The sequence below is a fragment of the Prionailurus bengalensis genome, chromosome D3, assembly GCF_016509475.1.
Source record: "Prionailurus bengalensis isolate Pbe53 chromosome D3, Fcat_Pben_1.1_paternal_pri, whole genome shotgun sequence".
Taxonomy (NCBI): domain Eukaryota; kingdom Metazoa; phylum Chordata; class Mammalia; order Carnivora; family Felidae; genus Prionailurus; species Prionailurus bengalensis.
In genome coordinates this window covers 29,166,939-29,179,133 of record NC_057356.1, presented here as the reverse complement: position 1 = coordinate 29,179,133, position 12,195 = coordinate 29,166,939, and the positions used below count along the sequence as shown (strand labels likewise).

At 53.3% G+C, this 12,195-nt stretch overlaps 2 protein-coding genes across 3 annotated transcripts; both read right to left on the bottom strand.

Annotated features, from left to right (window-relative positions):
- Positions 1–330: 330 nt before the first annotated feature.
- THAP7 (THAP domain containing 7) lies at positions 331–3,118 on the bottom strand. Of its 2 annotated transcripts, XM_043558194.1 has the most exons (5): positions 2,996–3,118; positions 2,745–2,824; positions 2,177–2,332; positions 1,242–1,382; positions 331–1,044 (listed from the first exon to the last, which is right to left on the bottom strand). In XM_043558194.1, exons 2-5 carry the CDS (start codon positions 2,822–2,824, stop codon positions 480–482), a joined length of 942 nt encoding a protein of 313 aa, XP_043414129.1. In that variant the 5' UTR covers positions 2,996–3,118; the 3' UTR covers positions 331–479. The 2 variants fall into 2 exon arrangements, with proteins under 2 accessions (XP_043414129.1, XP_043414130.1); XM_043558195.1 differs by lacking the exon at positions 2,177–2,332 and having other exon boundaries at positions 2,996–3,116.
- A 790-nt stretch (positions 3,119–3,908) lies between these two features.
- Positions 3,909–12,195, bottom strand: LOC122470496 (tubulin alpha-3 chain). Its single transcript, XM_043558193.1, has 5 exons — positions 12,076–12,195; positions 8,128–8,350; positions 7,097–7,245; positions 6,103–6,783; positions 3,909–4,297 (listed from the first exon to the last, which is right to left on the bottom strand). The coding sequence occupies exons 1-5, from the start codon at positions 12,076–12,078 to the stop codon at positions 4,001–4,003; spliced, it is 1,353 nt and encodes a 450-aa protein (XP_043414128.1). The 5' UTR covers positions 12,079–12,195; the 3' UTR covers positions 3,909–4,000.

The window sequence follows — 12,195 nt, the reverse complement described above, 5'->3', positions numbered from 1 at the left end:
AGATGTTGTACCCTACTGACTGCTGGGCAGATTAGGCTAGTGGATAAAAGCCATGCAGGTGTCCTTGTAAAGAGACTGACTCTGGCCTGGGTTTCAGAAATGTTTTCAAAGGGACTAGACTACTTTTGTCTGGGCTGTTTCAGGTACCAAGGAGAGGGTGCCTGGCCCTGTTGCTGGCCTCTGCTCACACCATCCTGTCCCTCAAAACCCTGTGGGGACTGGAGTTGCATGAGGTGGGTGGGCAAAAAGCTGGATTTTCTGTTCTTCACCGCTGAGAGCTTGGATAATTGGGGAGGGGCCCCAGCCCCTAGCTGAGCCAGATAGCAGGGCCTCCTAGAATCCACTTTATTATGGCATCTGGCAGGTCTGGTGGACACAGCTCAGATGGGGTCCTTCTCCAGGTGGATTCTAAGGGGGGAAGAGGCTGAAGCCCTAAGAGGCAACCTCTCAAGTCAGCTCCGGGCCCAGCAGCCCCTCACTCAAGCCATGCTGTTGCTCAGCTGCATGGCAAAGTCCTGCACATGCTCCTTCAGAGTCTGGCGGGCATCTGCCTGTGCCCGCTTCTCCCGTGCCCGCTCTTGCTGCAGCTTGCTCAGCCGCAGCCGCAGCCGCTGCTCTCGCCGCTTGCAAGCCTGCAGCTGGCGCTGGGCCTTGTCCAGGGCATCGAGTGCAGCCTCAGCCCGCCGTTTCCAGAGCAGGGCACTGCCCACCTGGTAGCTGTGCTCATTCTGGATATAGGCTCCAGCTGGGGGTGGGAGACGAAGCATGTAGGCTGAGGGGGAGACAGGCCGTGGCTCAAGGGGGGATGGCTGCCGCTCTGGCTCCCGCTCCGGCGAGGGCTGGGCACTGCAGCCTGCTTCATCTGCCTGGGCACCCAGGGGCCCCAAGAGGTCTGAGAAGGGGCTGCTGAGGCCAGCCTCCAGCCTCCCAGTGGGGGAGGCAGGCAAAGCAGCAGGTGCTGAGGCCTCTTCCACAGGAAAGCAGGCGACATCAGCAGGTGGTGGTGGAGAAAATGGAGTCGTGGGCCCACGGCCCTCAGAGCAGCTGAGAGAAAAGAGAGAGAGAGAGAGAGAGACACTAATAGGCCAGGCCAAGGCCTTGCCAGACTCTACTTCACCGGCCCACCCTAGTCTACTCCACTGGTTTAGAACCCTGTCCAGCAAGACTGCTGGCACACATCCTAAAGCCCAGTCTCTCAGATTTGGGGTGGGAATGGGGCACCGTCCACCCACAGCACATACCGCTTCCTGCATCGCCGGAGCCGGCTGACATCGGGGGGGCCAGGTGGGTAACTGTGCCCCTTGGTCTTGGTTGTCCGGCGTAACTTGGAGAAGGACTCAAATATCGTGGGAACTGCCCCCTCCTTCAGCCTGTGATACCCGCTGTGGGGAAAAACAGCCTGGATGAGGTGGACAATAAGCATTGCCCCCCAGGGCCAGCTGCAGGGCACAGAGCTAGCATGCCCCCAGCACCCCAGATCAGGCTCTCCCATGCTAGCACAGTGGGAGGTGGGTAGGCATGTTGCCAGCACTTAGTTTAGGGAATTCCACTTTAGGTAGAATTACACAAATCTCTTTCCTGCAGGGCTCTTCAAAATTAGACGTGTAAAAAAAGACTGTACTAGAACTAGGCTGACCAGCCAAAACGAATAATTTCATTGTGGGAGCACCTGGGTGGCTCAGTTGGTTAAGCATCTGCCTTCAGCTCATGTCATGATCTCACAGTCCGAGAGCTTGGGCCCCGCACCAGGGCTCTGTGTTGACAGAACCTGGAGCCTGCTTCGGATTCTTTGTCTCCCTCTCTCTCTGCCCCTCCCCTGCTCACGCTCTGTCTCTCTCTCTCTTTCTCTCACAAATAAACATTAAAAAAAAAAAATTTTTTTTAAAAGAATAATTTCATTGTGGATTTGGTGGGAGGACTGGGGTTCTAAAGAATAGCCTTTGAAAAAGCTAATGTTTTCCTCTCCTGTCTCTAGCACAGTTACCCTGAGGGGGTGGGTCTTACTGTCACCGAGGTGCAAAGCTGGGAAAAAGCAGCCACACCGCGTAACCAGGTTGGCCTGGGCTCCAGCCAGTGGCTTCAGGATCGTCCTCATCTGGCCGTACAGCTGCCCCAATCGGCCGACTACTCTGATGCTTCAAACCCTGCCCCAGTGACCACTGCCACAGAGGCTCACCTGATTCCCACCAGCTCAAAGCAGTTCTCCTCGAAGTGCTTGGAGCAGAAGTAGATGTACTCGGAAGCCGGGTCCCACAGGCCCTGGCCGCTGGGGTCCAGCCGCTGGCAGTTGGCCAGCCACAAGCCTCGCCTCGGGTTGTCCTTCTTGGGAAGTCTGCGGAGCCACAAACCAGTAAGCACCAGGGTGTCTGGGCTGAAGCTGCTCAAGCACTCCAGACGGCAAGGACTGGTCATACACACGCCACCACCAGACCTCCCTTCAACCCTGCCAGGTAAACACCTCCCACCAAGGTCCAGATGAGGAAACTGAGGCCTCGAGGAAAGCAACTTCCTTAGCGTCACCTGGCAGGTGAGAGTCAGAAAGCGGAGGGACGCAGGCTGGTGGACCTCCCATGCTTCCTCTCCCACCTAGGCTCAGTCGCACCCGCCCCGCCCCTCTCCCCCCTACAAATACAAGCATCGCGCCAACCAGAGGAAAGCGCATGCGCAATCGTGGCTCCACGAAGAGGGTAAAACCGGCGCAGGCACACGTGAGCCTTCGCGTGCCAGCACGCACGCGCGCTGACCTGTGGAAAGAGATGCCGCGGTTGCGCGTCTCGCGCGTGTCCCTTGTGCAGCAGCCGGCGGCGGAGCAGTGACGCGGCATCTGGGGAAGAGGCGGGAGCTTGGTCGTGGGCGGCTCTCCAGGCCCGGGAGGCCTCGCGCCCCCAGCCGCCGATCCGCTCCTGGCGGCCCTAGCCTGCCGGGTCTCCCCCGGCCCGATCTCGCCCGAGCCCCGTCCCAGCCCGTTCTCCTGACTCCCGTCAGCGGCACTCACGATCTCGCCATTGCTGCGCCGCCGAAGTCTCGCGAGGAGTGGAGCGCGGTGGAAGTTGATACCATAGAGACTCGGAAGAGCGAGGCACTCGACCCAGGGGCGGGGCGAGGCGGGCACCGGAAGTGGCGGGAGCGTAATGTTGCTGCCAGGTCTGCGTCGTCCCACCGTCCCTGAGCGCCTGCGCGGTAGTACACTCGGGCTTTTGGCTTTTCAGGCCAAACTCTTGGCGGTCAACACCTCGGCACCGAAGGAGCGGCGCCCCAGTCGTTGGCGCAGAGTCCCCGTAGTGTATGGGTCGGCTGGCGCGGCAGCGAGAAACCGGCAGGGTCCCGGGATCCACGCTGGCAGCCCGGGAAAGGCTAGACTGCAAAAAGGAAACTCCCAACTAGAAAAAGGGGCCAGAATACGTGATCAATATAACCCGACAAATTCAGTGCCCATAGCTTACTCCGGGAGAGGTGCCATGGGTGGGCGGTGATGGGCAGAGAGCCCTGTTACAGTTCCTCCTGACAGGCACGCGGCTGAGTTAGAGGTGAAAACAAAAAACTTCAAGGAATGAGAGCCTCACAGTAAATAAGTTTGCACTGGGGCGGGGCTGCCTCCCTGGACCCTCCCACAAGACTGGGTGAAAGTAGCACTCCACAATTTAGAAGACAACCAAATTACTATTCCATTCTTCAAAGAACATCAAGAATGGGTGAATGATTTAAGAAATGCCTAAATTTAAAGTAACCAAAGCATTCTTCCTAATTCCTTCAGCCACGCCTTTTGAAACTTTCTTTCTAGGGTTAAAGTGGTAACTAGACATACAGACATGCTTAATTTTTTGAGAGGAAACATGTTTTTCCCCTGGAAATCCACCTGGAAAAGGCAGGTGTCTAGATCGGGAATTATGGCAAAAGCACAAAGGACATGATGATTCAATATACAAACTTTAATAGATAAACATATCTTGTAATGTTATCATGGGGATGAAACAAAAGGATGGTTGCCAGAGGCACTCATTCAGTATTCTTCCCCTTCTTCAGCCTCTGCTTCCACGGAATCCACACCCACCTCTTCATAATCTTTCTCCAGAGCTGCCAGGTCCTCCCGGGCCTCGGAGAACTCCCCTTCCTCCATGCCTTCCCCCACGTACCAGTGCACAAAGGCTCGCTTTGCATACATGAGGTCAAACTTATGGTCTAGGCGGGCCCAGGCCTCGGCAATGGCGGTAGTGTTGCTCAGCATGCACACGGCCCGCTGCACCCTGGCCAGGTCCCCTCCGGGGACGACGGTGGGGGGTTGGTAGTTGATGCCCACCTGCCAGAGAAGGGGAAGAAAACAGTCTGTGCAACTTCTGTCAAACCCAGAAATGGTAGCTGCTTTCATGGAAACAAAAGACATGCAGGTGCCTTCTTTGTGCCAGGCAAGGTGTCAGGTGAGCAGGGTGCCGGTTTCCAGACCAGGAAAACTGGGGAAAAGGAGCCCTGGCTCCCGGCTCAGTCCCAAGTTGCCTGAAGGGCTGTGTCCCAGCAACTGAGACACGTGACAGGTGCTCAGGTAACAGGGCTGCTTCTTCTAAAAGGGGACGCTGCTTTGTATTGCTCATGTTATTTTCCCCATAGGCTTCTACAAGATGGGGATTCATTTCTGTAGCTGAAACCTTTTCCACTCGATTCAGAGTACTATGGTTGTATCACCAGGGGAGATCATACCCCCGGTCTCCTACCAAATGAGCCAGCCTGTGCATAACAGGGCGACAGGCACACCCTCAGGTCCTAGGACTGTTGCTACTACTGCAACAGGAGGTGGCCTATGTGTGTGCTAAGTAGGAGAAAGGGGGTGATATTCGAGGGCTGGGTCCAAAAGGGGAGGCATTCTAAGTTTCCAAACCAGGAGACACCACGACCAGAGGTTTGGGCAGGAATACACAGGGTCAGTTAGAGCTGGGGTCGGCAAACTTTGTCTATAAGGAGCAAGACAGGGACGCCTGGGTGGCTCAGTTGGTTAAGGTGTGCAACTTCAGCTCAGGTCGCGATCTCACGGCCTGTGAGTTCGAGCCCCGTGTCGGGCTCTGTGCTGACAGCTCGGAACCTGGAGCCTGTTTCAGATTCTGTGTCTCCCTCTCTCTCTGACCCTCCCCCGTTCATGCTCTGTCTCTCTCTGTCTCAAAAATGAAAATAAGTGTTAACAAAAAAAAGAGCAAGGCAGCACATATTCTAGGCTGGCTGGGCCACATGGTCTCTGTCACAATTACTTAATTCTCTCTTTGGAGCACAAAAGCAGCCACAACAAGACACCAATGAACAGGTGTGGGTGTGTCCACATAAAACTCTACGTGGCTGGTCTGCCAACTGTGCCGATCCCTGAACCCAGAATAGGAAGGGCTAGTGAAGGACCCGCTGCAGCAAGCCCACCAGAAGCAGTAAGGTCTGAGCCAGCTAGGCGGCATGGAAAGCAAGGCAGAGGGAAGCAACGTTTTCCCAGATGGAAAGCATCGACAGCTTAGCGTCCAAGTACTGGACAAAGCTGAAGAGCTACAGCAAGTTTCCTCTTCTGTATCAGATGGAAGACTGGCACAAACTGTGTTGGAGGCAGCCTCTGCCCAAACTTGCCAATCTTACTAACAGAGAAATGAGTATGTTGCCATTTCTTCCAGAAACATCCATGACCATTTTTCGTTAAATCAAATGCTGCGTGGGACATTTAGATTTGGTTTAATTTCCTTATGCCTGAAGAATGACGTGGGATTTAGGAACACTGATGTTTACAGTGATACTCCAATTTCAAATATCCACATCAATTATCAAAATGCCCTTGAAAACTGCTACATTTCTAAGTCCAAACTATTTTTCCCACACTAATTCTTTCACCCGGAAGCGGCAACAAAAATCCTTCCAAAAACTTTCTGTTCTGTTAAAACAGAAAATTCTCACGCAGATACACAATGTGATAACTCAGGAAGGGAGTTCAAATGGCACCACTGAATAAATTATCACTCCGGCTCACTGATTTATGACCAAGGGGCTGGCTGCCATGGAACAGGGCATCCCCTACAAAGGGCATGCTGTGCTTGGTCGGCTGCCTGCTGACCGGTAACACCACTCAACATCACCCAGTCCTACCTTAAATCCAGTTGGGCACCAATCCACAAACTGGATGGTGCGCTTGGTCTTGATGGTGGCGATGGCTGCGTTGACATCTTTCGGGACCACGTCCCCCCTGTACAACATGCAGCAGGCCATATACTTGCCGTGCCGAGGGTCACACTTGACCATCTGGTTAGCCGGCTCAAAACAGGCATTGGTGATCTCGGCCACAGACAGCTGCTCGTGGTACGCCTTCTCAGCTGAGATGACCGGGGCGTAGGTGGCCAGGGGGAAGTGGATGCGGGGGTAGGGGACCAGGTTGGTCTGGAATTCCGTCAAGTCCACGTTCAGGGCCCCATCAAATCGCAGGGAGGCCGTGATGGAGGACACGATCTGCCCGATCAGACGATTAAGGTTGGTGTACGTGGGCCGCTCGATATCCAGGTTGCGCCGACATATGTCGTAGATGGCTTCGTTGTCCACCATGAAGGCACAGTCAGAATGCTCCAGGGTCGTGTGGGTGGTCAGGATGGAGTTGTAGGGCTCCACCACGGCCGTGGACACCTGGGGGGCCGGGTAGATGGCAAACTCCAGCTTGGACTTCTTGCCGTAGTCCACCGACAGCCGCTCCATGAGCAGGGACGCAAACCCAGAGCCGGTGCCGCCCCCGAAACTGTGGAAGATGAGGAAGCCCTGCAGCCCCGTGCACAGATCCGCCTGAGAGAAACCAGAGACCGTGAGTCAGTGCCTGCGGAAGCCACACCGCCGACCTCCGACAAGCCACGCTCGCTTCTTTGCCTCTGCGGGATGATCACACATTCAAATCGTCCACAGCGCACGTGCAGGACGCTCAGGAGCAAAGCAAGGCAGACGTTAGAGATGTACGGACGCACCGAAGCCACACGTGAAGGGAACGTGGACTCAAGATTCTGGCCTGGGGTTTGGCCAGAGCGACCTCCTGGCACACCCTCCCTGCACACCCTCCCGTCCGGGGCAACGTCCACAGGAAGCCTTCTCGGCACCCCCTTACCAGTTTTCGGATCCGGTCCAGGACCAGGTCGACGATCTCCCTGCCGATGGTATAGTGGCCTCTGGCGTAATTATTGGCTGCGTCCTCCTTCCCGGTGATCAGCTGCTCTGGGTGGAAGAGCTGCCTGTAGGTCCCTGTGCGCACTTCATCTACAAAGAGGACACGTGGGCCGCAGGGCTTCAAGCCTGTTGTCGACTCACCAGGAGGGGTGGGTTTGGGGACCGTCGGGCTCTACCAAGCACGTGCCGTTCCTCGCGGGTCGGCAGCATCAGGGTCTCGTAGAAAACGTCTCTGCGTCGTACGCAGACCACAACAGCAATCTATGGCTCAGCAGGTAAAGTCAAGTGGAGGTACAAAGTCCAATCTGACTGGTCCTCAAAGAAGGGAAACCACTCACACCCGCACACAGGTGATTCTGCACGTGCATACGTATGTCCTCCTACCCACAGCTACCTCAAAGAGTGTAACTAAAAAATCGCTTACATACCAGACAGTCACCAGGTCAGCATGACCTTGGCCGGCCAGTCCCATCAGGGCACCCTCTGTGGCCTGCCTCTCACAGGCTTTAGGGTGACATCCTGTCTTCCCCTGGGTGGCCACTGAAAGGTGCTCTCTCCTTGCAGCTCTCCCTGGCAACCACTTCAGCCTTCTAATCCGGAGGAAGCCAACGAATGTTCTCTACTTACCTTTCTGTCAGATGCAGGTCAAGGTTCTCACGCAGCAGCATTTTGGTGTGCGCAGCGTTAAGGAGGGACCAGTGCCTGGGCACCCCGCAGGTGGAGTCTACACAACCACCTGCCTGGGGCTGAGGCGGCCACGAGTGAATCTATTACCAGCCTATGTTTTTCCTGTACGTCAGGTTCTGCTAACTTAGGAGCCTCAGTTTCTCACCTGATGTAGCCACAGGCGTGTACTTGTACACCCCGTCCTTTCTGCAGAAAGGATTCAAAGGAGCACAGAGGGCATGGAGGGGGCTTCAGGGAGGCTCTCCCACTCTCCCAGGAAAGCCGCCCAAGTGCCCGAGTACCTACCGACCACGGTGGGCTCCAGGTCCACAAACACCGCTCTGGGCACATGCTTGCCAGCCCCAGTCTCGCTGAAGAACGTGTTGAACGAGTCATCCCCACCACCGATGGTTTTGTCGCTTGGCATCTGACCATCGGGCTGAATTCCATGTTCAAGGCAGTACAGTTCCCAGCAGGCATTGCCGATCTGGACACCTGCCTGCCCCACGTGGATAGAGATGCACTCGCGCTGGGAACCAGAACACAAACGTTGAGATCCCCTTGTCTTCAAGGGAACCAACGCTATATGGCATGGAAACCATATTAACACACACATCTACATGTATTTCACATTGTCGATGGCTTTCCCAGACCTTTCCCAGAAGGCTTACGTGACCCTTTTCAAGTCCCTATGAAAACTGAGGTGCTCTAAACCACCCTAGCTCCTAAGTGCCGGACTTAGCCCCTACACAGAAGTGTTTGCTACCATACACGTAATGTCCATGATAAACGCCACACCATACAGTCACATACAGCCACAGTCACCATACAGCCACAGTTATTCTCGAAAGAGTATAGCGATTAGTTTCTGATGGTGTCCTGTCCAAAGAGAATGTAACAAGTAACAGATCAGGGAAGGAAGAGTGGACTTGGACACAGGTCACCATGGCCGAGGTGCCCGTGGTCACCATATGTGTGCCATCCATCTACCCATCTACAGCTACCCTCTATTTTCTCCACCCAGGGCTGTGCTCAGGGAGGCTGACCCATCTGGACTGCATTAAAGGGGCTTCCTTGCACCTGGCTTCTGGTTGCATTAGCCAAGGCAGGCATCAGCAAGAGACTGCGAGGTTAGAGGACAGTGTGGTCAGGGTGCTCACTTCCTGGCTCCCACCCTGCCGGACTGCCATGGGCTCCCTGAGTGTGTTTATCAAGGCCACAAACTTTCAGCGGTCAGTGTTCTTGATAAAGCCACCTTCTCAGCTTCTAGCGACCACTCCCTTCACCTCAAGGCTAGGAGTTAATGGCAACCAGACATCACAAACGGTAGGACACTACACTGTCCTTTGGTGGTTTCCTTAGACTCAAAGTACCTATTTTGACTGTATCCTATCTTTCCTGCCATAAACATAACTGTACAGTCATTAATCATTTGTTCTATTTTAGACACCTTATCCTTACAAATACATAGAGGAGATCAAATAAAATTCAAGGTGTCCCACCTACCCTAAATCCTAATATACAATACCAAGAACTTGAAGTCCTGTTTTTAAGTTTGGCAGGCAATTTTTTTTTATTTTTAAGGTTTGTTTATTATGGAGAGACAGCACGAGCAGGGGAGGGACAGAGAGAGAAGGAGACAGAAGCCGAAGCAGGCTCCAGGCTCTGAGCTGTCAGCACAGAGTCCGACACGGGGCTCGAACCACAGACCGTGAGAGCATGACCCGAGCTGAAGTCGGACGCTTAACCGCCTGAGCCAGGTGCCCCCGAAGTCCCGTTTCTTATCACACAAACACCAACTCTCCAATTAGGGGCATAGAGATTCACGTAACGCCACAATACCCTAAGAATCCATCCCAGAAGGAACTATTCAGTTGCAGAAAGAACTTCTCCAATGACAAGGAATGCACTCCTTCAGAGAAGAAATTCATCAACACTCTGGGAAGTCTTTTGGAATCCACACAATCACACCATTTACAGATCAGTATTATTCATTTTGCCTTACTTAAATCCAGGCAGCCTATGCTTCACAGGATGCCTGATTTAGTTTTCTACGGACTCAGCCCTAGTATGATCACAGGAAGCTCTGTACCCTGAGAAAATCCCTCAGGTTTTTCTTTTACAAAATGGGGGCTGGTGTGCTACATGATCTGCAAGGCCACTTCCATCTGATTATCCAATGGAACTAACGAAAAGCAGTCAGAAAAATCATTCCTAGCTTTCAATAGAAAGCCATTAAAAATTCATCACCAACCTCACCTGGATCATTAAAATTTTACCTTACTTTACTCAGCCTTATCTTCATCCTCTTTCTTTTCAAGCTCCAGTCCAACTGCTCTCTTCATATTCTTGGCAGGTTACTTTGTTCCCTATGTACCCAGAAGCTTCAGCTTCCAGACAGCAAATGCGCAGACCTTTCTGCTCTCTTCCTCCTGTCAATTGTTTCTGCTGATCCCCTACCCGCTAACAGTCCTCAAAGTAATCACTGGCCTTCTCAGGCCACTAGAGATCCACAGACCTCTTCAGGGTAATTGGAAATTAAAGCCATTTCACAGTAGGACTACTGAGATAACCAGCCCTTTTCACCGTGTTCACATTTCACCGTGTCCACTGATGGTGCATAATCAAACAGTGGGTAAAACTGGGGTGCTTGGGTGCCTCAGTCAATTAAGCATCCAACTTCAGCTCAGGTCATGATCTTACCATTTATGAGTTTAAGCCCCGCACTGGGCTCCGCACTGACAGTGCAGAGCCTGCCTGGGATTCTCTCACGCTCTCTCTCTCAAAACAATAAACTTAAAAAAAAAAGTGGGTAAAACTCTTAATGCCCTAGTACAAATCAAGGTAGTGGCACCAAACTATACCAGTGTTCGTTAGATTCTTCACCCTTATGCACTCACGGTAAAAAGACCAAAAAAAAAAAAAAAAAAAGGGCAATTTCATTTCAGGATATTCATGATGAAGCAAAAAATGATTATTTTATAAAACATCCACCCTCAAGTACTGTGATAAAACGGAAAGTATCCATAAAGCACTTGTGCACCTGCTGAAATACAGCTGTTTGAAGAAATAGCGCTTGTGTGCTTTCAGTTGCCAACTGAACTAGCTTTTTTCACAGAATGTTATTTTCCTTGCAAGAGCCGACAAACTATGGCTATTGCAACTTGGATATCTGGTGTTTATGTTAGCATGTTGTCTGAAAGTAAATAAATATTTTTAAAATTTCTAACATGGCAAATGACTATGGAGATAACCCACAGAAACAAAGGCTTTTTGGAGTCCTAATTTGTTACACTGTAGAGATGTCCATGGAGTGCCTGGGTGGCTAAGATGGTTAAGCATGACTCTTGCTTCCCCATCAGGTCATGATCTCATGGTTTGTTGAGTTGAGCTCATTGGGCTGGCAGTGCAGAGCCTGCTTGGGATTCTCTCTCTCCCTCTCCCTCGCCCCTCCCCCACTTGCACTCTTTCTCTCTCTCTCTCTCTCTCAAATAAACTCTATAAAAAAATAAATACTGTAGGGGCACCTGGGTGGCTCAGTCGGTTAAGTGTTGGACTTCAGCTCAGGTCATGATCTCATATCACATGAGTTCGAATGCCACGTTGGGCTCTGTGCTGACAGCTTAGAACCTGGAGCCTGCTTGGGATTCTGTGTCTCCCTCTCTCTCTGCCCCTCCCCCACTTGTGCTGTGTGTGTGTCTCTCTCTCTCAAAAATAAACATACGTTAACATACATACATACATACATACTCTAGGGATGTCCTGGGACCCCAACGTTTGAGAACCACCTTCCAGGCCTCAGGAACTCAACATAACGGCTGTCCTCAGAGACTGAGTCAAGGCCACCCAACAAGTCAAGGTCACCCAGCTTCCAACCTGGCTCATAAAGTTACAATTTTCGAGAAGACATCTGCACCTGCCGACCCCCCTTCATCCGGGACATTACCACGACGCAGGTTGCCGCTGCCCTCAGGGTTCGCACACCCAGAGAACAAGCGAGAGGACTATCATCTGTTCGTCCGGGCAGCCCTGGGCCTCCCGTGCCCAGCCCAGCCCCCTCTATCCCCCGATCTCAACTCCCCCCCCCCCCCCCACCACACACACACACACACACATACAGTGCCCCGGTCCTAGGATTTGTCCCAGTCTTGCCCCACCCAGGGGCCTCATGTGGCGGGCTTCATCCTCCCTCCTGCCTGGGCCTCTATGAACCGAGAGTGGCCGGGGGGGGGGGGGGGGGGGGGGGGGCCTCACCATGGTGAGTTCAGCTGCTGCCCAACGCTGTTACCAGACCTCAACCGCTGCCACCGACGCCACGCGCCCAACTGCCGCTCCTGCGCGGTGCACCCGGCCCGGGATTGGCCCGCCGCTGCC

Excerpts from the sequence above, each read along its gene's own strand:
- THAP7 (XM_043558194.1), bottom strand. The coding sequence starts at position 2,824 with ATGCCGCGTCACTGCTCCGCCGCCGGCTGCTGCACAAGGGACACGCGC. Across the intron at positions 2,333-2,744 it reads CGCGGCATCTCTTTCCACAG|ACTTCCCAAGAAGGACAACC; the intron begins GTCAGCGCGCGT and ends GTGGCTCCGCAG. Across the intron at positions 1,045-1,241 it reads CTCCGGCGATGCAGGAAGCG|CTGCTCTGAGGGCCGTGGGC; the intron begins GTATGTGCTGTG and ends CTTTTCTCTCAG.
- LOC122470496 (XM_043558193.1), bottom strand. Across the intron at positions 7,246-8,127 it reads CCTGGAGCCCACCGTGGTCG|ATGAAGTGCGCACAGGGACC; the intron begins GTAGGTACTCGG and ends TCCTCTTTGTAG. Across the intron at positions 4,298-6,102 it reads GGTGCCCAACTGGATTTAAG|GTGGGCATCAACTACCAACC; the intron begins GTAGGACTGGGT and ends CTTCTCTGGCAG.